This window comes from Mirounga angustirostris, unplaced genomic scaffold (genome assembly GCF_029215605.1).
Source record: "Mirounga angustirostris isolate CCGP_5_RB_7025 unplaced genomic scaffold, mMirAng1.0.hap1 SCAF_8, whole genome shotgun sequence".
In the NCBI taxonomy this organism is placed as follows: domain Eukaryota; kingdom Metazoa; phylum Chordata; class Mammalia; order Carnivora; family Phocidae; genus Mirounga; species Mirounga angustirostris.
The window spans coordinates 47,291,523-47,312,617 of record NW_026991716.1 but is presented as its reverse complement, the minus strand read 5'-3'; the positions used below and the strand labels follow the sequence as shown (position 1 = coordinate 47,312,617).

Genomic DNA, 21,095 nt, shown 5'->3' with positions numbered 1-21,095 from the left:
TTATCAGGTCAGTCCTATTCTCTCTGGAGTTTCCTAGGCCAATTTCTATGGTAACCTTGGTCCTTCCAAGTTAAACTCCATGGTGACACCATATGCTATTGAGAATTTTAGTGGTCATAACAATGTAGAAAGAGCTTTCAGATGTAAGTGGTGTGGAACCTTTTCTAAATCCCTAAGAATGTACACATTTCACAGAGGATAAGGAATAGAAGTGATCACACCATTTATTTGGTAAAACCCTAGGAGAATCAGAAAGGAGGCTCAGGAGAGGTCAAGGGTGGCTGTATAAAAATTGGCACATGGTCCAAAAGTCTTCTGCCCTCCCAAGAAGAAAGATGGCTGGGCTTGCAAGAATCTTCTCAGGTGGGAGGAATGGTATTTTTACCCTAATAGGGCCACTTAGGACAAACTGAAGGCTGTGGGCTACTGGAGTCTGATAAATGGGTGAGTGAGGGTCAACAGTGCCCTGTGTCTATGAAGTCCATCCGTGGGTCATGCTTCCCTTCTCATGAGCTGCAACCTGTCTGTAGATCCTCTTCCTGCCACCATGTTCTATTGTGATGCCCTTCACACCACTGCCAAACAATCCAGGAAAGTCAGCCTTAACCTGGCCTTTGGAAATGGTAATGGCCTCAAATTATCTAAATGTAGAGCAACCTTTTTTAAAAGGAGGAGAATTTTGTTTGCACTTTAGAAATACAGTGGTATTTTCTGAACACTCCCAGGCCATGTGGAATTCAAGAGGAAGACCCTTGAGGAATTAGAAGGCATTCTGGGTTAAGTGTAAACCCGTCTCTCTTGGTTGGGCAGCTTCTGAATCTCCTTGGGTCTCACTTTCTTCATCTCTAGAGTAGGCATTAGGATACCTAAATGGCCCACCTTACAGGGCTTTTGGGAGTAGCTAATGAAATGGAAACTTTCGGTAAAGCAAGAACCAGAGTTCAACCACGAGCAGGGCTTAAGCACAGAGGGCTGTTATTTCTCTGTGGGGCTGTGGAATGGGGAAGCAGATGGTTGGGCTTAAAAGAATTCTAATAGAGAAGCCGAAGTTCAATGCCAACATTCCTCAGCTGGGTTGGCTAAGCTTTTATGGGCGCCAGGTGCTATGTACCTCCCCCAACTGCCTGTGAAAGGTGGCCAACTTTTCTCTGTTCTCAGGGCCAGCTAGAGTTTTCCAGGGGAAACCCACTATTTCATAAGGCTTTCAGGCATTACCAGGGTGTCTGGAGTGTATATTTGGAGTTGACAGTGGAGATGGTTTTGTCTGATGTGATGATGCTCTCTGCTTGCTATAAGATGGGATACTGATTAAAGGTATCACAATATAAAAAGTAGGCCTCTCCTTGTATTTGCCTTAGGAAACACACGGTTAACTGGGCTGGGGTTTCACTCAAAGACATATTTTGAACTTGAGGGTCTCCTGTATAATTAGTGGACACCCTGACATTTTTTCTCTGTTATTTTGATGAGGAAACCTCATGCGGTGGAGTAATTAGTATTTTGTATGTTTTATATCAAAACCTTGTCCCACAGATGTCCCCGTGTGTATATCCGCTAGTCACCTTCGCAAGCTCTTACAGAACAATGCTGATAGCCTCACATCCAGGTACCTCAACGTCACTGACCTCATTGTAACGGAGGAGCTGAAGTCTTGCTATGAGCATGTGTGGACCCTCTCCTGGTCCACCCAAGTTGGAGATTTGCCCAATTTCATGAGGGTATGTATGGTAGTGGTGTGCGTTTGGTGTCTGGGAGCAATTTTGTAAAAAAAAAAAAAAAAATCAGGGGCGCCTGGGTGGCTCAGTGGGTTAAGCGACTGCCTTCGGCTCAGGTCATGATCCTGGAGTCCCGGGATCGAGTCCCGCATCAGGCTCCCTGCTCGGCAGGGAGTCTGCTTCTCTCTCTGACCCTCCTCCCTCTTGTGCTCTCTGTCTCTCATTCTCTCTCTCTCAAATAAATAAATAAAATCTTAAAAAAAAATCAGAATTATATGAGTGAAAACCATCATGAATTATTAATTTTGTTGGAATATTCAAGTAAAGGGGTTCAGTGATCTTTCGGGAAGTTTTCAAGGCATGTTTTGCATCTCATACATTAAATTGCTGGTAAAGCAATTTAAACCCAACATCTCCTTCCCTAACTCGGTGTAGGTAGAAGTTGTTGGTCAGTGTCCACCATACAATAATTCTACATCTGTTATTAGATAATTTAAGCAGATGTGATTGACTTAGATTATCATGGAGGCAGATGGCACAGCAGAAGGAAGTTTCAAAAAGGATTTGCTGTCTCTGGATAATGACAAAACCAGATGCTCTTGCATATTTAGGGTTTTAAAAAATAATCTAATGACCATCTAGCATTTGGTTATTATAAAATGAAACCCAAGATAAAATTTTATCCCTGTTATATGGTATTCTGGGTCATCTGGTTTTCAAACAAAATATTGGGGTGGAGATGGAGGATGGATGAGAGTCATCTTATAGCACTTTTCCCCTTACCTTTATGTGAAAAGACCCTTTATCATGAGATTTAGACTTCTATTAGATTAGATGTCTGTTCCGTGACAGAATTCACCAGAAATTTAACCATTTCAGGTCTCTGATGCAAATCTAACTGGAGTGAACCCTGCTGCAACCATGCGGGTGGTGTATGATGGTGGAGTTTTTCTTGGACCCATATTTGGAGACATGTTGGTTACTGCTAACCAGCACACTCAGGTGAGAGCAGATGGACCGCCCAAAGTGCAAGTACCACTTCCAGGTGTCTCACTCCCTCCTGGATATGTAACGTGGACCAGTTTCAAGGATCAGTTTTCCAATCCATAAAACAGAGACAGTTATGCCTGTCCTCTCTCTACTTCCACGGTGCATAAAAAACAGTGCTTTGAAAATAGAAGCACTTTGTAAGCACAGCATCCTATTATTATAATTATCAATGCTGTTATTATGGTACCAAAAATGGAGAACCTCTGTAGCTACATAGGATTTATTACCTCCACACAGTGGCACTGGAAAGTAAATGAGCTAAGTCAGTGCCTTATCTCTTTAAAATGTCTTTTTATCTTTTCCATCTGCCCATATTCCTGTTACAAGTCATCTGCTTTTAATTTGAGAAAATTTAAAATGTTAAAACTATAAAGAATAATGTAACCAACACCTGGGTATCCAAACCAAAGGTTAATAATTGCCAATATTTTGATAGATTATGTTTTGTGTGTGTTTATGAATAAAACACTAGAGATAAAATTGAAATGTTCTTTATCATGTATGCCTTCGTACCATCCCCACACCCCTTCCCTCCATAAGCAAACAGTATTATAAATATAGTGTGTGCTTTTAATCCATATTTTATATGTAGAGCATCAAACAAGTCCTATTTTTTTCACCTTCCCCATCTCCAAGTATTGTAGAGTTCCACCAGATTAACATTAGAAACAGTGAGAGGAAGACTCATGCAGTCTCTTATTGGGGACCTACCATTCTAGGACAAAAAGACCCCAAACCAAATGCCCAAGTACACTGTTTTCCAGGTGCATATCCACGTAGTACAATGGAAGGAAGGTGCCTACTTTGTTGGCATGTACCAGCAAATAAAGGACTTATCACAGGTATCCAGTTGAATATAATCTAGAGTGATAAAAAGTCCTTGGGCAATTTGAATTTTATTAAATTTACTACAGAGAGGAAATTTATTCAAGATTTAGCATATTTGATTGTAGAAATGTTAGGTTTCAGCAAAAAACTGTCATTTTAAGAAAGCCTAACATATTTTGAATCACTCATTAGGGTTTGTAACTGAGAAATAGAAGAAAGAAAAAAAACGAGTCATTAAACAGGTTAATTTGGGCACATTTCACAAGTGCTTTCTGAATACTCTTGAGCACATGAAATGCATACATTTGCCTTTAATTCTTCTGCATTTTTTTCAGGTGGTTGTGCGAGTGAATGATATACCAGCCCATTGCTCAGGTTCCTGTTCTTTCCAGTACCTTGAAGGGTCCACTCCCCAGGTCCACTCTGTGTGGTATTCCCTTGGTATGATTTGTGAGTTGGCATTGAGATAGTCATGAACTTCAGACTCAGAGTGATTTGTTAGAGGCCATGTACCTGGTGGTGGGTGGACAGAAGGTGCATCAATTCATGGGGTGGATGTTAAGTGATGCAGCAGAAAGTGTATTTTTTGTTTAATCTAAATGATATGGTTATGGTTTGAAATGGAGACAGGTGGAGCATTTTTTCTTTTTTTGAGAGAGAGAGAGAGAGAGAGAGAAAGAGAGAGAGGGAGAGTGCACACCTGAGCAGGGGAAGGGCAGAGGGAGAGGAAGAGAGAGAATCCCAAGCAGGCTCCATGCTGAGCAGGGAGCCCAACATGGGGTCAATCTCACAACCCTGAGATCATGACCTGAGCTGAAACGAAGAGTCAGACACTTAACCGACTGAGCCACCCAGGTGCCCCGAGACAGGTGGAGTTTTGATCACCTAAAATGTTTTATTCTCTTTGTCCCTTGTTTTGAAATTTGTTTATTTTGATTTTTTTTCATTTTTTAAAAGTTGACTAGTGATCTCTTATTCTAGTTTGAGAAAACTTCAGATGGGGGCTGTATACTGCCATAATAAATATAGATGCCCAATATTTGAGTCAGCGTTCAACTCCTTGAATTTTGGGAGGGGAAGGTGAGAGGGAATGAACATTTGACATTGGACAGAGTTCTCTTAAATGGAGTTATATCACTGAGAGATGACTTTGTTCTTTTATTTTATTTTTTCCCTCTTTTAAGATGGTGACACCAACCTACTGGTTTATATTTTGGGAACTAGTTTCTCCGGTGACCCCCAGGCCCTGGAGGTTACGGTGAACAACACGATTTGCAAAGTTCTTTTCTCAAACCAAACGAACGTGGTCTGTCAGACAGACCTGCTACCTGTTGGAATGCACTCGCTCTCCGTGGTGGTGAGGCCTTTTGGTCATGCCATCAACGCCAGTGGAGAAGCCCTCTTCCTAAGCATGGAGCCCAGACTGGATGCTGTGGAGCCTTCCAGAGCTGCAGAGATTGGTAAGCTGGGGAGCACCCCACCATGCATCTGACCCTCTGAAGCTAGCATGCTTGCCGATATGAGGAACCTAGTCCTGTCACGTGATAAATTCTATATCCCCTACGAGTCACAGCTTTTTGTTTTCTGCCATCAGCAATTTTGTCTAATGAGCTACAGACTTTTGAGCCCTTAAATGAAGTCACTTGCCCCATAAAGGATCATAGTTGGCTGAGGGTGTCAGGCATAACTGGGTCAGTTACTGAGGCACTGGGACAATTCGGTCCAGGGGGAACAACACCAGATTGGGAGTTGGGACATGTGCCTGGGTTTTTGTCCTGCGAAAGTCAGATATGTGACCTTAGGAGTTTCAGTTACTTTTATGGGATGCATTTTCCTAATAACGATGATGATGGGCACAGTATCATTTACTGAGTACCTCATCTGGGCAGTCGCACTCCCTAAATGCCTAGAACTGCTCCAAAGATGGAATTATTATCCACTTTTTTTAGATGAGGTAATGGTGGTTGGAAGCAGAGTGACTGGCCCAAGGCTTTCCAATGGGAAGAGGTAGAGCTAGCTGCAAACTGGGATTTTCAGAAGCTCAGCCTCCTGCTTCTTCTATACCGCCCTGCTGACTTAGCTATGCAGCGGGCCTGATGATGCCTGACTCACAAGCCTCCTACTTCTGTGTGAGATTAAAATGAGCCAACAGGTGGGAAAGGACCTTGAAAAGTAAAAACATTTGCAAATATGAAGCACAGGCCTTATGTACACAATCGTTTGTGGACTGATGTACAGTTGGATACTTGGCTATCATGCAAAGCCAACTACTATTTGAGTGGGCAGTAGACAGAAGGCAGTGGGTCTTACCGACATTGACCCCATGGATTGTAGGTTAGTGCCATGGAAACCAGGGATCTCTCCATGCCTTCTGAGGGACGCAACCAGTTAAAAACAACCCAGCCAGATTGTAAGAATGTCAGGAAAACTCACTTATATGTGTTAATGTATGATTTTTTAGAGCATAAAACTACTTTCTTTAATGTCTTGGATTTGTGTCATTGTTTATTCTCTTGGTCAAAGAACTGTGGCTTAGAACCTTTTTTTTTGTTTAAAGCAGCATTTCCTGCCACAGACTCATTGCTCAAAGGAACAGCTCATTTCTGACTTGACTTTGCCTAGAAGAGTGAATTATGAGGCCCACCCTGACTCATCTCTGCACAGGAACCGAGCAAGCTTGCTCTATTTCTCGGTGGTTTCAGGCAGGGACCAGATGATATGGGGAGCTCGGGGTGAAAGATCATATTCTCTAGGAACTCAGTAATTATTGGTTTGAATTTAGGGCCTAAAATAGTGTCTTCTCCTGAGATTTTTAAGTGGCTTTGATCTTCTTAGAAGGTTGGCTTTGCAGTTCAGGTCACACAAACCCGCCTTCACCTCCTCTCCACCCCCCACCAACTGGATTGCACACACCTCAAGTGCACACATGGGACCTTGTCATCCTCACTTCCCCTCTGTAGAGTGCTTTTCACAGGTGGGGTGGCCAACTGTCCTGTTTTCTTGGGACTGAGGGGTCTCCCAGGACATGAGACTTTTTAGTTTCAAAGTGAGGCTTTGGAACTCAGTGCTAAACTTTGGCAAGTCCCAGGCAAAGCAGGATGAGTTGGTCACCCTATCAGGGCATGCGGTACCAGCGATGCATAGTGCAGGGATTTGTCTAGGAGGATTGCACTTCATCCTTCTATACTTTAGTAAAAGATGGAAGACTCCGAGAAGGGGTAGTGTATGATGGGTGCAAGTCGGCTTTTAGTAAGACTAAGGGGAAAGGGAAGGAGCTAGAGAGAGGCTCTAGCTCCTACTTTTCTAATTACTGGCTCTAAACTTTCCCTGTTAACCCTTCCTCTGCTCTTGCCACTTACCTAGTATCAACCAGTGTCAATCGATCAATCAATCAATCAACATTATAAAGCCCCGCTAGATGCTGAAGATCTTGGCACTCAAAGTGTGGTTCTGGACCAGTGGTATCTGCATCATCTGGGAGTTTTTTAGAAACGCAGAGTCTCAGCCTCCACCCCAGACCTCCTGAATCAATTTGCACTTTAACAGGATCCTCAGGCAATTTCTAGGAATAGTACAGTTTGAGAAATGCTGCTATGGGGAGTTTAAATAGAACCAGATTGAGGCCTACCAGCAAAGAATTTACAGAGTAGCTTTATATGTAATGAATACATAAAGTATTATAATCAATAACATTTGAAATCACCACTTGCCCATATGCAGAAGCACCCTAGAAAGGCTTTTTTTTTTTTTTTTTTTTAAGAGAGAGAGAGTGTGTGAGGGGGAGATGGAGAGGGAGAGAGAGAGAGAGAATCCTCAAGCAGACTCCCTGCTGAGTGCGGAGCCTGACCTGGGACTTGATCCCAGGACCCTGAGATCATGACCTGAGCCGAAATTTTCCATTACCTTGTCTTCCAGATCATTGATACATTCTTCTGCATCCTGTAATCTGTTGATTCCTTCTAGTGTGTTTTTTAATTTCAGTTATTGTATTCAACTCTGACTGTTTTTTTTTTTAAGATTTTATTTATTTATTTGAGAGAGAGAGAGAATGAGAGAGAGCACATGAGAGGGGGGAGGGTCAGAAGGAGAAGCAGACTCCCTGCAGAGCAGGGAGCCCGATGCGGGACTTGATCCAGGGACTCCAGGATCATGATCTGAGCCGAAGGTAGTCGCTTAACCAACTGAGCCACCCACGCGCCCCAACTCTGACTGGTTTTTAAAAATATATTCTTTTTATTGAAGCTCTCACCAAGTTTTTCCATTCTTTTCTCCAGCCTAGTGAGTATCTTTATGATCATTACTTTAAATTATTTATCAGGTATGTTACTTATTTTGGTTCCACTTAATTCTTTTACTAAGTTTTTTTCTTGTTTTTTCTTTTGGAGCATATTCCTCTGTCTCCCCATTTTGCATGACTTTCTGTGTTTGTTTCTATGGATTAGGCAAAATGGCTACTTCTCTGGAGTTGGGCAGACTGTGTGTATTTTTGCTGACTGGAGCTATGGATGTATATGCTAGTTACTCTTTTAAACCATGACTTTTTACAGAGAGAATAAAGAAACAAATAATAATAAAATTAAAAAAATAAGATGAAAGAAGAAAAAAGAAAGAAGAAAAAAAAAGGAGAAAAGAAAAAAGAACAAGAAAGAAAAGAACAAAACCAAGAAAAAAAATAAAAACAAAATAAGACAAGACATTTTAAAAAGTAAAAATACAATAAGACAGTATAAATTAAAACAAACAAAACCCCCACAACTCCACAGTTTGTTTTCTGTGCCCTAGCACCACAGGGTGGTTGGTGCAAGCTTGTGGACCACGGGCTTGCTAAAGTCATAAGCTCACCAAGATGACTGAACATTCCAGTTATGGTGGCTAGACCCTACTCTGGTCTAGGCTTTTATGGTGGGATAGGATTGTGAACTGTGTCATTCTCCAGTCCCTGTGATCTGAAGAGCTTTCTGGCAGCAACTCAACCACTTGGCAGAGTTTTAGTGTTGTCTCTTTTATATGCTAGTTGCTCTTTAAACTGCAGGGTTTTTTGTGTTCCCAAGGACAGAAGGATCTATTCCTGGTCCTTCAGTACTGTTCCTCACCACAGCCATTTGCAACATTGGGGGTGGGGGTTCTTGTTACTGTCTTTGCATATCTCTCACTGTTCTCTTGCCATTCTCTCTGTCTTTGGCTGTTTAATAGCTAGCTGGTCAGTCAGCTCTCAGTTCTTCTTCAGGAGGAATTGTTCTATTAAGAGGTGTAATTTGGTATGTTCTGTGGAGGAGGTGAGTTCAGAGTCTTCCTACATTGCCATCTTGAACTGGAGCCTATTATCATCGTGATTTTGATTTGAATTTTCCTAATGACTAATGATGTTGAACATCTTTTCATGTCCTTCCTAACCATTTGTGTATCTTCGGAGAAATGCTCATCAAAATCCTTTGGCCATTTATTATTGAGTTATAAGAGTTCTTTATATATGGTGGGTAAGAGTCTCATCAGATATATGAGTTGCATGTATTTTTTTCCCTTTTTGTGGGTTGTCTTTTTATTTTCTTGATAGTATTCTTTGGAGCACAAAAGTTGTTTTTAAATTTTTAAAAATTTTAATTCCAGTATAATTAACATACAGTATTATATTCAGGTGTACAGTATAATGATTCAACAATTCTATATATTACTCAGTGTTCATCATGATAAGTGTACTCTTAATCCCCTTTACCTATTTCACTCATTCCCCCACCCACCTCCCCTCTGGTAACTGTTTATTCTCTGTAGTTGAGTCTGTTTTTTAGTTTATTTTTTTTTTCCCTTTGTTCATTTGTTTTGTTGCTTAAATACTATATATGAGTGAAATCATATGGTATTTGACTTTCTCTGATTGGCTTATTTCATTTAGCAATATACTCTCTAGCTCCATCCATGTTGTTGCAAATGGCAAGATTTCATTTTTTATGGCTGAATATTCTGAGATATATAGATATATATATCTCACATCTTCTTTATCCATTCTTTATCCATTGATGGACACTTGGGTTACTTCCATAATTTTACTATTGTAAATAATGTTGCAATAAACATAGGGGTGCATGTATCCCTTTGAATTAGTATTTTCATATTCTTTGGGTAAATACTCAGTAATGTGATTACTAGATTGTAGGGTAGTTCTATTTTTAATTTTTGAGGAACCTCCATAATGTTTTCTTTTTTTTTTTTTTAAGATTTTATTTATTTATTTGACAGAGAGAGACACAGCGAGAGAGGGAACACAAGCAGGGGGAGTGGGAGAGAGAGAAGCAGGCTTCCCGCAGAGCAGGGAGCCCGATGCGGGGCTCGATCCCAGGACCCTGGGATCATGACCTGAGCCGAAGGCAGACACTTAACGACTGAGCCACCCAGGCGCCCCATACTGTTTTCTACAGTAGTTGCATCAGTTTGCATTCCCATCAATAATGCACGAGGGTTCTGTTTTCTCCACATTCTCATGAACACTTGTTTCTTGACTTTTCGATTTTAGCCATTCTGACAGGTATGAGTTGATATTGCATTATGGTTTTGATTTGCATTTCCCTGATGATGAGAGATGTTGAGCATCTTTTCATGTGTCTGTTGGCCATCTGTATGTCTTCTTTGGAGAAATGTCTGTTCATATCTTATGCCCATTTTTAAATTAGATGATTTGCTTTGTGGTGTTGAGTTGTGTAAGTTCTTTATGTATTTTGGATACTAATCCTTTATCAGATATGTCATTTGCAAATATCTTCTCCCATTCAGTAGGTTGTTTTTTTAGTTTTGTTGGTTGCTTCTTGCTATACAGAAGCTTTTTATTTTGATGTAGCCCCAATAGTTTATTTTGCTTTTGTTTCCTTTAGGAAACATCTGGAGAGATGTTGTTACAGCCGATGTCAGAGAAACGACTGCCTGTTCTCTCTTCTAGGGTTTTTATGGTTTCAGGTCTCCACTTAGGTCCCTAATCCATTTTGAGTTTATTTTTGTGTATGCTCTAAGTGCTGGGCCCATTTCATTCTTTTGCATGTAGCTGTCCAGTTTTTCCAACACCATTTGTGGAAGAGACTGTCTTTTTCCCATTCCATTCTCTTATCTCTTTTGTTGAAGATTAATTAACCATATAATTGTGGGTTTATTTCTGGGATTTATATTCTGTTCCTTTGATCTATGTGTCCCTTTTTGTGCTAGTACCATATTGTTTTGATTACTACAACTTTGTAGTATAACTTGAAGTCTGGAATTGTGATACCTCCAGTTTCCTTTTTTTTTTTTCAAAATTGCTTTGGCTGTTCAGGGTCTTCTGTGGTTCCATACAAATTTTAGGATTGTTTGTTCTAGTTCTGTGAAAAATGCTTTTGGTATTTTGATATGGACTGCATTAAATCTGTATATTGCTTTGTGTAGTATGGACGTTTTAACTATTTTTGTTCTTCCAATCCATGAGCATGGAATGTCTTTCTGTTTGTGTCATCTTCAGTTTCTTTCATCAATATTTTATGTTTCCAGAGTACAAATCTTTCACCTATTTGGTTAAATTTATTTTATTAATTTTGGTGCAATTGTAGATGGGATTTTAAAAAAATTTCTTTCGGGCGCCTGGGTGGCTCAGTTGGTTAAGCGACTGCCTTCGGCTCGGGTCATAATCCTGGAGTCCCGGGATCGAGTCCCGCATCGGGCTCCCTGCTTGGCAGGGAGTCTGCTTCTCCCTCTGACCCTCCCCCCTCTCATGCTCTCTCTCTCTCATTCTCTCTCTCAAATAAATAAATAAAATCTTTAAAAAAAAAAACCAGAAGATCTATTTAAAAAATAAAATAAAATAAAATAAAAAAATTTCTCTTTCTGTTACTTCATTATTAGTGTGTAGAAATGCAATGGGTTTCTGTACATTGATTTTGTATCCTGCAACTTTACTGAATTCATTTATCAGTTTTAGCAATTTTTTGGTGGAGTCTTTAGCATTTTCTACCTATAGTATCATATCTGCAAATAGTGGATGTTTTATTTCTTCATTGCCAATTTGGATGCCTTTTATTCCCTTCTTTTGTCTGATTGCTGTGGCTGGGGCTTCCAGTACTATGTTGAATAAAAATGGCAAGAGTGGACATCCCTGTCTTGTTCTTGACCTTACAAGAAAAGCTCTTAAGTTTTTCACCATTGAGGATGATGTTAGCTGTAGGTTTTTCATATAAGCCCTTTATTATGTTGAGGTATGTACCCTCTAAACCAACTTTGTTGAGGATTTTTATCATAAATTGATGTTGTGCTTTGTCAAATGCCTTTTCTGCATCTATTGAAATGATCATATTGTTTTTATCCTTTCTCTTCTTGATATGATGTATCATGTTTATTGATATGCAAATATCGAACCACCCTTGCATCCCAGAAATAAGTACCACTTGGTCAAGGTGAATATTTTTAATGGACTGTTGTATGCAGTTTGCTAATATTTTATTGAGGATTTTTGCACCTATGTTCATCCAGAATATTGGCCTCTAGTTCTCTTTTTTTTGTGGTATCTTTATCTGGTTTGGTATCAGGGTAATGCTGGCCTCATAGAATGAATTTGGAAGCTTTCTTTCATCTTCTATTTTTTGGAATAGCTTGAGAAGAATAGGGATAAACTCTTCTATAAATGTTTGGTAGAATTCGCCTGTGAAGCCATCTGGTCCTGGAGTTTTGTTTGTTGGGAATTTTTTGATTACTGACTCAATTTCATTGCTGGTAATTGGGTTCTTCAAGTTTTCTGTTTCTTCATGCTTCAGTTTTGGTAGGTTCTATGTTTCTAGGAATTTATCAATTCAGTCTAAATTGTCCAGTAATTGGCATATAATTTTTTTATAATATTCTTTTCCAATTCTTTGTATTTCTGTGTTGTCAGTTTTTATTTCTCCTCTTTTATTTCTGGTTTTGCTGATTTGAGTCCTCTCTCTTTCTGTTTTGACAAGTCGGGCTACAGGTTTATCAATTTGGTCAGTCTTTTCAAAGACCAACTCCCGGTTTCATTGATCTGTTCTATTGTGTTTTATGTTATTTCTGTTCTAATCTTTATTATTTCCTTCATTCTGCTGGTTTTGGGTTTTGTTTGTTCTTTGTCTAGTTCCTATAGATGTCAGGGTAGGTTGTTAATTTGAGACTTTTCTTGCTTCTTGAGGTAGGCCTGTATTTCTGTAAACTTCCCTCTTAGAACTGCTTTTGTTGCATCCCAAAGATTTTGGACCATTGTGTTTTCATTTTCATTTGTAATTTTTGATTTCTTCTTTGATTTCTTGGTTGACCCATTCATTGTTTAGTAACATGTTATTTAACCTCCATGTATTTGTGGTCTTTCCAGATTTTTTCTTGTGATTTATTTCTAGTTTCGTAGTGTTGTGGTCAGAAAAGATGCATGGTATGACTTCGATCTTTTTGGATTTATTGAGATTTGTTTTATGGCCTATTGTGTGATATATTCTGGAGAATGTTCCATATGCACTTGAAAAGAATGTGTATTCTGCTGTTTTAGGATGGAATGTTCTGAATATGTCCTTTAGATCCATATGGTCCCATATGTCCTCCAAAGACACTGCTTCCTCATTGATTTTCTAGATGATCTGTCCATTGACATAAGTGAGCTATTAAAATCCCCTACTGTTACTGTATTAGTATCTATTATTTCCTTTATGATTGTTATTAACTGTTTATGTATTTGGGTGTTCCTATGTTGGGTGCATAAATAATTACAATTGTTATATCTTGTTGGATTTTTCCCTTTATTATTATATAGTGTCCTTCTTTGTCTCTTGTTACAGTTTTTCTCTTAAAGTCTATTTTTCCTGATATAAATATTGCTACCCTGGCTTTCTTTTGACATCCATTTGCATGGAAAATGTTTCTGTATCTCCTCACTTTCAATCTATATGGGTCTTTAGATCTTAAATGAGTCTCTTGTAGGCAACATATAGATGGGTCTTAACTTTTTTATTCATTCTGTCACCCTATGTGTTTTGATTGGAGCATTTAGTTCATTTACATTCAAAGTAATTATTGATAAGTATGTATTTATTGCCTTTTTGTTACTTGTTTTGTGGTTGTTTTTATAGATCTTCTCTAATCCTTTTTTCTCTTGCTTATCTCTCTCATGGCTTGTGCAGCACGGTTTGTGGTTTTTAATTTTGGTGAAGTCTAGTTTGTCCTATTCTTGTTGGTACTTATGCTTTTGTGTCATATCTAAGAAATAATGGCCTAATCCAATGTCACTAGAATTTATGCATATTTTTTCCCCGAGAGTTTTATAGTTTTAGCTTTTGCATTTAGGTATTTCATTTATTTTAATTTTTGCTTATGGTGTAAGGTAGGGGTCTGTCTTAATTTTCTAGGGCTGCTTATCCAGGTACCAGAAACTGGACGGCTTAAACAACAGAAATTTATCGTCTTACAGTTCTGGAGGCCAGAAGTCAAGGATCAAGGTGTCAACCAAGTTGATTCCTTCTGAACCAGCCTATGAAGGAGAATCTGTTTTGTGCCTCTCCCTTAGCCTCCGGTGGTTTGCTGGCAATCTTTGGTGTTCCTTGGCTTGGGGAAACATCACCCTGATCTCCTCTTTCATCTTCACTTGGTGTTCTCCCTGTATCTTTTCTGTGTCCAAATTATTCCTTTTTATGAGGATATTAGTCATATTGGATTGGGGCCCACACTCCAGCATGACTTCATCTTGTCTTAACTGATTACAGCTGCAATGACCCTCTTCCCAAATTAGGTCACCTTTTGAGGTATTGGCAGGTAGGACTTCAAAATATGAATTTTGGGGGAAACATTTCAGCCTAAAACAGGGTCCAACTTCATTCTTTTGTATGTGGATATGCAGTTGTTCCATTTTGCATGTATGTGAAAAAAATAGTAGTATAACATCTTAGAAGTGGAATTGCTGAGTCAAGAGGTTATGTAGACTTAAAATTTTGATAATACCAAAATATTCTCTTTAGAGGTTTTATAGTTTATTGTCTGTGTAGCAATATATATGACTATATACTTACCACATCTTACTAACACAGTATGTTACCAAACTTTTTGATATTTGCTTATTTTATGGAAGAAAAATAACATTTCATTGTAGTTTTACTTCGCATTGACTTTGCTAAGAGAGAAATTAAGTATCTTTTCATAAGTTTAAGAAGCATTGTATTTTCTTTTCAGTCACCTGTCCATCTCCTTAGCCCACTTTATTTCAATTGGATTATTTTTCTTTCTTATTGATTTTAAGAGCTTTTTTAAAAAATATATATTGTGGATGTAAGCCCTTTATATGTTTGTCTACTTGTTTACTATTTTTGTAATTCTTTTTTTTATTATTAACATATAATGTATTATTTGTTTCAGAGGTACAGGTCTGTAATTCATCAGTCTTACACAACACATAGCGCTCACCACAACACATACCCTCCCCAATGTCCATCACCTAGCAACCTCATCCCCCCACCCTCTCCCCTCCAGCAACCCTGGAGTTTCCTGAGATTAAGAGTCTCTTATGGTTTGTCTCCCTTTCTGGTTTTGTCTTGTTTCATTTTTTCCTCTCCTCCCCTATGATCCTCTGCCTTGTTTCTCAAATTCCACATATCAGTGAGATCATATGATAATTGTCTTTCTCAGATTGACTTCTTTCTCTTAGCATAATACCCTCTAGTACCCTCTAGTTCCATCCACATCATTGCAAATGGCAAGATTTCATTTTTTGATGGCCAAGTAATATTCCTGTGTGTGTGTGTGTGTGTGTGTGTATCTCACATCTTCTTTATCCATTCATCTGTCTATGGACATCTGGGCTCTTTCCATAGTTTGGCTATTGTGGACACTGTTACTATAAACATTGGGGTGCAGGTGCCCCTTTGGATCACTACATTTGTATCTTTGGGGTAAATATCCAGTAGTGCAATTGCTGGGTTGTAGGGTAGCTCTATTTTCAACTCTGAGGAACCTTCCTACTGTTTTCCAGAGTGGCTGCACCAGCTTGCATTCCCACCAACAGTGTAGGAGGGTTCCCCTTTCTCTGCATCCTTGCCAACATCTGTCATTTCCTGACTTGTTAATTTTAGCCATTCTGACTGGTGTGAGGTGTATCTCGTGGTTTTGATTTGCATTTCCCTGATGCCAAGTGATGTTGAGCACTTTTTCATGTGTCTGTTGGCCATTTGGATGTCTTCTTTGCAGAAATATCTGTTCATGTCTTCTGCCCATTTCTTGATTGGATTATTTGTTCTTTGGGTGTTGAGTTTGATAAGTTCCTTATAGATTTTGGATACTAGCCCTTTATCTGATATGTCATTTGCAAATATCTTCTCCCATTCTGTCGGTTGTCTTTTGGTTTTGTTGACTGTTTCTTTTGCTATGCAAAAGCTTTTTATCTTAATGAAATCCCAATAGTTCATTTTTGCCTTTGTTTCCCTTACCTTTGGCGATGCGTCTATGCAGTAAGTGTATCAATCTTTCTTTTATGGCTTTGGGATTTGTTAAATACTTAGAATGGGCTTTGCCTCTCTGAAATTATATAAAAATAAGTTTTCCCATATTGCCTTCTCTTTCTTTTAATGTTTTCTTTTTTTTAAATAAAAGTTTAAATATTTGATCACTTTGGAATTTATTTTGGTGAGGATGTGAGGTAGGAGATCAGATTTAATTTTTTCAATACTATTCACTTATTTTACTTATTAGAAAATCCATCTATTTTTCACTTATATGAAATGCCACATTTATCATTTCCTATAGCCTCTTACTTTTCTGGGTTTATTTCTAAACTTCCTATTCTGTTTCAATGATCTGTCTGAATGTGCATGTTTTATTATTGCATTTTTTACATTTTAATTATAGTAGTTTTATAAGATATTTTAATGTCTGGCAGAAGACCCCTTTGCTCTTATTTTTCAAATTTTGTATTGTCTATTGCTATTATTTAGTTTTAAAATCAGCTTGTCTAAGTTAAATAAAAAATCCTCTTTGTATTTTTATTGGGATTGTATTGATGCCTCAGTTTATTTTGAAAGATATGCTACCTTCATGAGGTTCACTTTTTCTACCCATTTATTTTAGGTTTTTTAAATTTAAGTTTTAATCCATCTATTAAGTTCCACAGTAGCATTTCAAAGGTTTCTTCAAATTCTTCATGTTCTTGAATATTTCTTGTCAACAATGTTTTCAGATATTGTATCTTTTGTGTTACTATTGTAAATTGGCTCTTTTCTTTAATTTTATTCCCTATCTCTGAATCTTCAGGGCAAGTTCATATATTCATATATTCCATGCAGTCACATTCTCCTGAAAGGTGTTTATCAGGTTGGATAAGTTCTGCTGTTTCACCCTAACATGCTTGGGGAAGATAACCTTGTTCCTGCATCCACTTCCCACTCTCAGGGTGTATGTGTTTCCCTATTTGGTGGCCTCCCTTCCTCTCTTGTATCCCCTTCTGGGGAGATGGCAGACTGGAATCATTGCCCTCAGGAATAATAAATGAGCTTTCTATTCGTTAGCTTGATCAAGTGCTGGTCCTCCAAAAGTGTGGCATAATATCACTATGATTGGTGCCATGTCTCTTCATACCGATGTCTACAGCAAGGAGACAGAAGTATCTGTGTTTGTTCTTCAGTGGTTAGTACAGAAATCCTGATGGCAGTGGAAGGTGATGTCAGTCACCTCTACAGCATCGTGGAGACTAGAACCTGGTATTTGTGGTATCAAATCATGAAGCTGGAAGGGCTAAGGCTGTCATTTAAAGATGAGGGAGGGAGAACCAGTGAACTCAGGGTCAATGTTACAAATGATCTGCTTTAAGTGGCAGAGTGATCTGTGGCCCTGACTTTGGGCCCCAGCACTTTGTACCATGATGCTCTCTTATACTTGCTATCTCAGAAAGAGAATAAGTTCTATAGGATGGGCAGGGATGATATTTAAAACTCTAGGGCAGGAAGAGTTTTCAGAGACCATCTACTTTACTTCCCTGACTCTTGGCAGCATTTATCTGTGTTTTATTTTTAAATATCTGCAGGATGTGTTACTCCTTCTCCCTGCCTTCTACTTACCATTTCTCCCTGTTTATATAGTAGTTTATATATTTAGCATCAGTCTTTTTCTGCAGTTTGAGCAGGACTTGTGTTTTGACTAAGGAGCTTCATATTTTAATTTCATTTTCTCTCTCTTGTGGACAAATAATTTTTGTCTACCTGTATGGCTCTTCATTCCATCTGAAAATGCTTGATTTATTGCAGGAGGGCTCTGGGCCACCATCCAAGGCTCTGGTTTGGAAGATGTGAGCCTGGTGTTATTTGGATCTCGGTCTTGTGCCATCAACATCACCACAAGCAGTTCACGAAGAATTCAATGCAAAGTTCCCCCCAGAGTAAGTGGAATCTCCTCTCAGGTGGGTGGCCATTATTAACATGTAGTGTAAGGGTTTTCACGAATCTTTTTTAGAACCTAATTAATCAACATGACCTTTTCATCATGAGAGTATGCTAATATTGTTGATATTGCCTATCTTGCAATAAAGTGGGAGGCTGACTCCACCAGTGGGGCTTGCAATTAACATCAGTTGATTTCTTTTAAAAGAACACAATCAGGCAGTCCCAGTTCATACTCTCAGTGAATAATAATGCCACAGAATAAATGAATTTATCTAGTGCATATTCTGGGTATTGATTTGCAAAACTTACATATATTATCATCTCATTTCTCTCTTAAGCAAGCAACAATAACTTAGTTTTCACTAGCACTTTTGTTTTCTGGCATGGATATAAATGGTGGGACTTAGAAACTTCTAGAATGTCTGGTTCCTATAAAATGTCTTCCTAATTATTCCCTTATGCTTCTTTTTTCCTTTAAAAACAAGTCCCTGAGCTTTCCCTTTCTTCTTCAGTTAGTACTATCTCATAGCCTACCAGGAGATTTGAGTCCACATTCTTCCCTGGTTCTGTTGGTGAGAGTCATGCTCACAGTGGAAGTTGAACTATCTATTCCCAGTTCAGTGTCATCAACATTCTCAACACATTCATGACCCTGAAGGATGACTGTTTATTGAACAGATAAAGACCCCTGGAAGAGAAATTTCAGAATCGTCTTTGATCTCTGGCCCTACATTTTTATCTTATCTAGTTATTCAAATATTGTGAAATGTTCACATTTACATATAAACTGTATGGAATTCCAATATATAGTTGTACAGTAACTTGTTTAACTCTTCCCTATTATTGGACATTAAGATAATTTTCAAAATCTCCTATTTTAAACAACAGAAATTGGGTCATCCCACTACATTTTGGAGCATATTTATTTTTCTCAGGATAAATGAATCTAAAGCTTTTGATATGTAGTATCCTGTTATCTGAAATTTCTTTTGGTAAAATTTGCATGGTTCAGATTTCTTTTGCTAGAGAGAATAAGCGTTAAAAAACAAACTTTAAATTTTGATCCAAGTAATACATGCAAAGATTAAAAGGAAAATAGTAGAACAATCCTGCTCTCTTACCTCTTTGCACCCTTCTTCAAGTTCCCTTTTTTGAAACAACTACTTTTAATTTTTTGAATATAGTTACAGTACCATTTCCTTGTTAAATCAACAAACTATGTTTACATTATTACAACTATTTTAATGATGTGGGCAGAATCAGGTAATATATTTTTTATTTTATAGTTTTCTTTCTTAGAGATTCTAATTCTTTTTCCTAATATGTTTTCCTCATCATAAAAATCCTCTACCTTAAAAAAATTTCATCACATCAATTACTCTTTTTCCTTGAAGCTGTCTGTTCTCCTGCTTCAATCTAACTTGGTGTTTTCTTGGTTTATTCTACAGATTTCATCCTAGCACTTCCCTTGATTGCTCTCTTGGGTAGATTCACTGTCTTTCGGAGTTCATATCTTCTTTTTTGGCTGTTGTTTATGTTATGAGACCATAGCCTAAAGAAACATCCTAGGAAAGAATATGTGGGAGGGAAGTTTTCTGAGTATTTCCATGTCTGAAAATATTATTACACCTGATGGATAGTTTAGCTAAGTATAGATATGTTTGAAATTGCCATTTTTTTGCAGAACCAACTGGTGTGTTAATTGCAAATCATTCTTATTTACTCTTTAATCAGTTGGATGCCACACTTGCCCATTCTAAGTAATTGTCACTGTGTGTATGTGTGAGTGTGTGAGAAAGAGAAAGAGAGAGAGTGTGAGTGAGAGACTCGAAAGTAGCAATATACTTTAAAAAAATAATTTTCTTGAAATTAACCTTTTAAACTAATTCTATATGGACTTCTCTCAAGTCAGTCTTATTTACAGAGGTTTGATTTTAAAAACTGATTTTTCAGGGGAAAGATGGACCCATTGTGAATTTGACTGTGGTTACAGGGAACCATTCTGCAGTTCTTCCTATGGCATTTACATATGTCTCCTCTTTAAATCCAGTGATCATGTCCCTGAGCAGAAACAGGAGCAACATAGCAGGTAACTGCAACATGATACTGCAACATCTTTTTATTTTTAGACCATTGATCCTATAAAGAAGGGAAACAATGGTCTCTTAATTATATCAAAGATAGCATTATATTTTGAATGGAAATTATTTTTTCTGGAAACTGGAACACTGCTATTTTCATTTTAGCCATCACTGAGTAAATCTCCTTATATCTATTTTTTTCCTCTATAAAATTGGGACCATTTCCATCATGAAAATGACATGAGAATTCAAAGGTAACAATTCAATATATACTTATTGAGCACCTGCTATATGCTAATGATAGCACAAACATGTAATAGACTTTAATCCCTGCCATTAATTTATAAGATTATTATTTTAAATTTATAGGTTAAGAAACTAAGGAACAGGGAACTGAAATAACTTATCTAAGATGTTAGCTTTAGTAAGTAACAGAGCTGTGATTTGAACCCAAGCAGTCTGGTTGCAGATTCTAAGCAGTTAACCATTCATACTTTGCTGTAAAATACCATTTTTTTGGCATCAAGTTCTATTGCAGTGGCTATTTGATATGCTTAGAGAATAAGGTGTTCTGATTAACCAAGAATTCTTATTCCTTGAGACATACTATGTATAAAAAGAAGGAATTTTTTAGCATAGAACTACCTGAAACAATTTAATCTTTCATTGATAACTCAGATGATATGATAGGATGAGCTTATAACAATTTATTATTATGTCATACCATATTGATTTAGAAAAGTACCAGGTAACATGCCTTTCTGGTTAACTGAATGCCAGATAAGAGAGAGTTTATGGCAGCCATATCTAAGGATTTATTATAAAAGGCCAACACATTTCCCAAAGAAAAAACTTGGACTCAATTTTTCTGGTACTATTTTCATTTTCCATTGCTCAAGAGCACATAAATAAAGGGATGTGTCCTTTAGCCTCTCAATATTGTTCAGCTCAGTTAGTGCAGAAGAAGGATTTGATGCCTCAGGCGACCAAAGTGTGTAAAATTCCTTAGTGGTATAGAGTCTTCCCAACAAAATAGGAAAGAAAGGAGGGAGTTC

General features: G+C 38.0%; 1 protein-coding gene across 1 annotated transcript in view; it reads left to right on the top strand.

Moving 5' to 3' along the window:
* The window catches only part of PKHD1 (PKHD1 ciliary IPT domain containing fibrocystin/polyductin), a 453,232-nt gene that overhangs the window by 41,695 nt on the left and 390,442 nt on the right, over positions 1-21,095 (top strand). The window contains exons 23-28 of the mRNA XM_064597023.1: positions 1,534-1,718; positions 2,595-2,717; positions 3,929-4,034; positions 4,778-5,053; positions 17,825-17,955; positions 19,913-20,048. Coding sequence (XP_064453093.1) covers positions 1,534-1,718; positions 2,595-2,717; positions 3,929-4,034; positions 4,778-5,053; positions 17,825-17,955; positions 19,913-20,048 — 957 coding nt within the window. The remainder of the gene's footprint in view (positions 1-1,533; positions 1,719-2,594; positions 2,718-3,928; positions 4,035-4,777; positions 5,054-17,824; positions 17,956-19,912; positions 20,049-21,095) is intronic.